Source organism: Ceratosolen solmsi, unplaced genomic scaffold, assembly GCF_000503995.2.
Source record: "Ceratosolen solmsi marchali unplaced genomic scaffold, CerSol_1.0 scaffold11, whole genome shotgun sequence".
Taxonomy (NCBI): Eukaryota; Metazoa; Arthropoda; class Insecta; order Hymenoptera; family Agaonidae; genus Ceratosolen; species Ceratosolen solmsi.
Genome location: NW_011948416.1, coordinates 10,112,932 through 10,119,931, shown reverse-complemented (window position 1 = coordinate 10,119,931; position 7,000 = coordinate 10,112,932). Strand labels below are relative to the sequence as shown.

Genomic DNA, 7,000 nt, shown 5'->3' with positions numbered 1-7,000 from the left:
GCGGTGATGAGGCGATTTTGCGCTACTACGGCCTATCGATCGCGCTCTTCCTCGATCTTCAATACAATTCGACTTCAATATGCAGCTTCGGTGTAACGAATTTTTACATTCGATCGATTTGGCCGTGGGCTTGGATTAGAGGGGCCCCGGCGTAAGATTTTCAAGGCGCCCACGACGAGCATTATTATCTTGAGAAATGATCGCGCATTGTCAACAACGTTGATCCACTATTTCATTCCTTACCATCACCTTTTTCCTTTACCAACTGACAAACACATATCGCTATTATTTAAGCTTGCGGGATAAAGAGGAATCGTCCAGCACACTTTACTATATAATAACGATAACATTAGCGAGCACAACCGTCTTGCTTTGATTAAACAATTTATAATATACACTGGCGCTGACACAATATGACGCATAACACTAATATATCCTTTCTATTGAAGATTTGAAATATTGAAATAATTTAGCGGCGTCGTGGGAAACTTTGATTTCTTAATTGTATTACCGACAACACTTATATCGCTGCGTACGCGAGAATTAATATATCTATTTAATAGCGTTAGATTGTAAGTACGTCATGGATGATTTATGCATCGCTACTAAGAATGCAGATAATAATTACCGAATTGACGATAGTATCTTAGTGTACTAATAATACATCACTTTCATTAAATTAAAGAAAATAGTAGTTGTCATTGTTCTGTGTGTCTTATGGTTGTATGACGCGCGTAGAAAATATTATGCCCGAGATTCAATAAAAGATGGAATATGTAATCGGTAAATTGAGGAGCCACGGTACAATTAAGTTTTTATATTATTACAACTATATGTGACGCGACGTGTCAATTATCGAAGTCATTAGGGTTTATTGGAGAATTCCGTTGTATTTCTCTTCGAGTTTTGGCTTCCAATTTATTCTTTCCGTCGTATTCTTTATGGTAAAGTGACTTGCGTTAAAAAAAAGCTTTTAAATCACACGAATATTCCAAATGATTATCTTACGCATTAAACGCGCTCGATTTCTCAAATATAATGTCACGATAAATGCGTTATTTTTTTTTTTTTTGTTTTTTTTTGTTTTTTTTTTTGTTTTTTTTTTTGTTTTTTTTGTTTTTTTTTTCTATTATCGTCCACTCATTAAATTATCGCTTATACAAATCTCCATAATGCAATATTGCGCGAGGATCGATCGTGTTCGCCATAATTTTATCATCGACAGAGCCTTCAAAATAAAATCTGCGTAACGTTATAAGTTACGAGTGCGCAAACATTTTCACTCCTCGCATCCGACAACAACCACACGCAACAACCACAAACACGCATGAACAATGTCTCGCGACAACGCATCAACGAGAGATCGTGAATCTAACACTCGATCCTAGCAGTCGTGGCACTTGGAAACTGCGAAAAAAACTCCTTGCGCGTTGTTTAAAAAAGTTATTGCGAAAAGACGAGGGGGACTCTGGGGCGCAACCCCCGAAGCATTCGATTATCACAAGATAATCGCACCTCCTCGTGTCCCGTATCGTCCATCGTCCCTCGGGCCCCGCCGCGCCCACGAAACCACGATGCTCAAGGCGCGCAATGGTCGCCGAAAAGCGGTCTCGGCTCGCGCGAACGGTACTCCGGTGCTCCCCTCGGCCCCTCCGGTGCGCCGCCCAACGAGCGAGAGGTGGTCCATCGGCGCGCCGCCTCTCTCACTCACTCGGCGGCTATTATTCTCATCTCGGGCGTCTCGTGTCCGTCGGTCCCAGTCGACGCCACGAGCTCACGTACGGCGGTGCGGAGAGGCGCGCGCCCGGCTTTAGCCACGCGATGTGAGGTGTGCACGAGTGCCGATCGAGCAGCCCCCGTCAGAGGCCAGAGCGGAGGATGGAGGCTGGAGGGAACGGCGCCGACAGCCGGAGCGACGCGCTCAACAACAATCGCGGGACGAGCGCCAAGCCGAAGCCCGGGACCTCGGGTCGCGAGCAGAGCAACCTGGACGACGCCGTCGGCAAGCTCCTCCAAGGTACTCACTCGCTTTCGCCTTCCTCGGGCGAGCCTCCATTGTCTCAAAAAAAATACTAGAATACTATGCGTCCTGCAAACAAAATCATTTTCGCGCGGCTAATCGCGGTAGTTGGATCATTCGCGCCATTTTATTCGCGACCCATTCACGGGACAGGCGACACAATTTAATCGTTAATACTTCTGTTGCAATTAGTGGACAGTGATTAAGCTAATATTGGATAGCCACGAGCCATAATTGGTGGTGATGTTGAAGAATCACAATTGATGGAAAATAGTTTGACGTTAATTGACGACTAGGATAAATCACAATCACCGCTAATATTTCTTTCGCGTTTTCTCGCACATTTTTCACTAAAAAATTCAATGCCATTAATCGATATTCATTGTAATTTGATAAACGATAAACTCGTTTCTCTCCCTCTCTCTCTCTCTCTCTCTCACACACACACACACACACACACACACACTCTCTCACACACTCATCACACTCACGCTCTCTATTCGTGAATATCATATTTTCGCATTTATTCAGCGGGAATACTTTCAATGGCCTTATTGTGAGCGATTTTATGGCAAAGATCGATATTACAAATCAATTTAATAAGGCTTTCTTTTGCTCGGTACGAGACTTTAGGAAATGGAACAACGACTTCCTTCCAATGTACGAACTATCTTAATTATTATTAATGTATTTATTACCTTCTAGAATATAAGTAATTTGTCATAAATACATAAATAAATAAATAAATCGATAAATAAATAAAGACGTATAAGAAATTAAAATAACTGCAGTTGAGTTACATTTTATTTGGGAATGTGAAAAATTTCTTAGATTATTATAAAAATCTGTTCTTGGTCGAAGAAGAAAAAACAATTTCTTTCTCACTTCGTTGAGGACAATTCCGTTTATTAGCTAATGATGAAAAGATCGCCTCGAGATCGACTCATTTGTAATTGAAAACTCAGCTGAGTTTCAATCATCCAATGACTCCTTCGTTCGCGATGATGAAATACCGTGACACTGTTTATCATTAAAAAGCAAGTAAACCGAAGAGAAAAAATGAAACTAAGAAGGAAGAAATGATGAGAAAAGAAAATTAAATGCTGCTCATTATTTTTTATGCAAAATGAAGTTTCGTGCACTTCGAAGAGAATGGTTTTGAAGGGAAACACATGCATTACAAAAGACTCATTCAACCGAGTAGTTATCATCTTTGGTGTTTATTTTTGAAATTCAGGTATATTACATCTGGCTACGTTTCATAATGTTTTATAGGAATATAAAATTACTTTGTGCTCTAAGCTTAATTATCGCGTTCGAAAGTTTAATATCGAATTGAAAAAAAAAAACAAAAAAATTTCATCCTCGTTTATTTTCGTCTTTCTCTCTTCTTCTCTTTTTCTTCTTTCAAATGCATGTTAGCATCTTATGAAATTTATAAAAATCTTGTACAAATTGAATCGAATCACTCGTGGAATACTGTAAACAATGTCGTCGCTATGCTGACACACGTATTACCGAATCGCAAAGCATTACAAATTTTCCACAACATTGCAATAATCCTCCGTTACTTCCATTTTACGTTTTTAGCGTAATTTTTACCATTATTCACTGTGTACCTCATATGATCGTTTTCCAATACTTGGACAGACTATCCATTCATCTTCGTCCAAATTAGCAAAATTTTTTTATTCATTTACATTGTTATATCTAAGAACTAAAAATTTGCTTTTAGTCTTTAACGAATGAATGCAGCGAAAAACAAAAATGAGAACAAGAAAATTAAAGAAATAAAGTGCCAGAGCACTCAAAGGCATACGCCCTTTAATTATTGGATAAGAATTATATAATAATTATCATAGCTTATTATTAAAAATTTGAATGGATTGTAAAAATAAATGCTTCGTCGAATTGACGTAAAATAATGGCCATTTTGAATTATAATATTACTTGGGCATAATAATAGGGTTTGCCAACGAATTAATTACATCGGATCTTGAAGTATCATATATTTAGCTGTGAACCATCGACACTGCCAATATAAATTACTTATAATTTCAAGTCATTAAGTTTTATATATGCAATTTTAATAAATGACGAAAGGGGCTCCGCATTATTGCATGCGCGAGTGATAATAAATTAATCAACTGTCAGAAACGTTTGCGCATCCTTCGGATCGTTTTTGAATATTTATCACTGCAAATATCCGAATATTCGATACTAGTGGATTTGCCAAATATCCCAACACTGTCATCCCAGCAGCTTGGCAGCACATTCTAAGACGCCATTTACGACGACACGACCAAACCCACCACATTTATTCCATCTATCGCTATTTTTATTGCCCGATGGGTCTTGGAACAAAAAAGAAAAAGAAACGGGACACCCGACTTTTCACTAAGTTAAATTTCATTGTTATTAACGCCCTACAAAATACGATTACAAATCAAGTGCAAAGATCGGGCATTCCAAGAGGAAATAAACAGTATTCACAGACATTTATCTTCCGAAAGGAAATGTATTCCGCAAATAAGATAGGCGCGAGCGATAAGTCTAATTACGGAAAATAAGCAGGTATGATATATTACCGCAGCTGTCCACGGCCTCTACTATGTATTCTCCGTATCTCTAATAATCGCCGTTTCGGTGACGCTCCACCGAATCACGACACTATGCCACCGCCACCATCGCCGTCGCCCCCGCCACCAACACCGCCACCGCTGCCACTGCCTCCATCCAATTCAATAACTAACGACTATAAGCGATCCTAATGAAACAGACGCCTTTAACACATACCCCGTTAACGCGACCACCCTCGACCAATCCCGCTTGCGTCCTACGAACTGAGTTACACACAAATACCACCGCTTCCTCGGCACAAAAAGCAAAAAAGTAAAAAAGCAAAAAAGCATCAGCGTAGGTGTCGAGGGTCGCCGCGCGCTTAGCGAGAACATTTTATTTGGCGTTTTAAAAGCTCGGGCCGCCTCGTCTCGACGGCCATCGTACCCACCCGTCCCTGCCAATTTCTATGCTCGATCCTACTCACCCCCTCCCCCGCCACTCCATCTGAAATACAAATCAATCCAGTCCAATACTCCGTCCGCCCTCACAACCTCGTCCACGCGTTACTTTACTTTACGCCGCGCCGTTTATTGCTTATTAGCAATCGTCTTGTTCGCAGTTCTCGTCTCCTCCTCCTCCTTCTCCTCCTCCTCGTTCCGGGCACCACGATGAGCTGGCATAACGGATAGAACGCGCTAGTAGAATTTTATTATCGACCGATGCATGTACGACCACATTTGCACAATCATTGATTTGAAAGGTGGGGAGGGGAGGGGGGGGGAGGAGGAGATATGGGGGTAGAGGACGGCGGAAGGTGCACTTTAACCACGAGCTTGAATTATACTTCGCCAAACATTATAAAATCCGCGCGCCCGTTGCTTTATTCGCATTCCCCTCCCTCGGGCCATCTAATCGTTAAAGGGGTTGAAGTATCGTTAAAGTACCCTCAACATTCGACATTAGCTGACGCTCGGTGTCCCTTTAAGCGAACGGGATCTCGCCTCTATTCCATCGGTGCCGAGGATAAAAAGCTAAAAGCCGAGAAAGATGATTAGTAATGGGATGACTGGGGGTCCCAAATCCGATAATTTCTCCCATCGACGTTAACTCATCGTACGATCCACGGCGCTGGTAATTCGATCCCTCGCACAATTCCACGCGATCAGCAGCCTCCAATGCGGCAATTAAGCAATCGATCCACCACGAGTCCCCTGGACGCTGCTCGGGGTTTTTTTTCTTTTTTTTTTCTTTACCTCGCCGGTCCCTATCCCGCCCCAAAACAACGACCAAAGTATCCCAATTTGTCAATGGGAGAACGCGCGAGCCGAGTAGCCTCGTTGCCGGGCTAGTCGATGCCGTGATCGGTCAACGCTTACGACACAGCGTCCGATCTAAATTCGGCGCGGATCGCGTCGTGCGGGTGGCGCCACCTAGCCGTTTATTTAAATCCGCGTTAACGACGTTAATGTCGACGTAGCGGCGGCCCTCGTCGGCGTAACGAACCGCTATCAACGGCAAAATGGGGGATGCCGACGCGCACGCGGCAGGTGCTGCGAGCCGAGCGAGACCGCAGTGGCCACTAATTACGCGAGTACCCGAATTAAAACTGACGCGCCGAGGAGCGCGGCGATATTTATTGCGCTTCTACGTACGCACCCGCAAGCCGCGACCCACCCCACACCGCAGCACACCACCCTAGTCCCCGTCATCCATCCACCATACATTACCGAAATAGCGAGGGCTGGATCGTATATGGGCTATTTCGATGATCCGAGAAGGAAAGATCGTCGGCGCGGGCAGTTATTTGGCGGGCTCCGGTCGCCCGGGGGACTCGGCCTTTAGCCTTAGAGAGCACGACGTCGGGATCGCGAAGCCGCAGTCGATTTACACGGGCCGATTCTGGTGGATGATGGATCATGGTCTGGCCGTACTGGACCGTCAACGTCCCGTTAGTCTCGAGGGGGGTTACGTATGGACGTGGGGTCCCCGTGACGTCCTAGTACGCTAGGACGGGGGGAGGGGGTACCGCGGGCGTCGAGACGCCTAACGAGTCCAAGGCGATACGTCTCGCGAAGGGATTATTGGCCGTGGAACAACAACAAAAACAGCAGATCCCTTGTGCCGCGAGTAGTAACACCGCACCCATTCCACTGCACTCGGAAGCGGCACAAGGCCAGCCTTGTCCCTCGAGCGCGCAGGTGTCCCCGGCGAAGGTGCCGCTCGTACGGCCTCTCCCTTTCGGTCTCTGCTTCACCTGTGCCCTCTTCTCGGGATTTCCGAGCCCGATGAGCCGTGAGTTCGCTCGCGCGAATCCCGGCACCTTCTCGCGTTCAACTCGATACGCTAAACACGATGGCGAAATAAGGTGAGCCTTGTCGTTGTTACGGCGACTCCCCCCCCCCCCCCCCCCCCCCCCGC

General features: G+C 44.6%; 1 protein-coding gene across 1 annotated transcript in view; it reads left to right on the top strand.

The window, feature by feature from the left end:
* Nucleotides 1-1,771: 1,771 nt before the first annotated feature.
* The window catches only part of LOC105359314 (transcription factor Sox-21-B), a 13,728-nt gene continuing 8,499 nt past the window's right edge, over nt 1,772-7,000 (top strand). Inside the window, exon 1 of the mRNA XM_011495879.1 lies at nt 1,772-2,017. Coding sequence (XP_011494181.1) covers nt 1,879-2,017 — 139 coding nt within the window. The 5' untranslated portion in view covers nt 1,772-1,878. The remainder of the gene's footprint in view (nt 2,018-7,000) is intronic.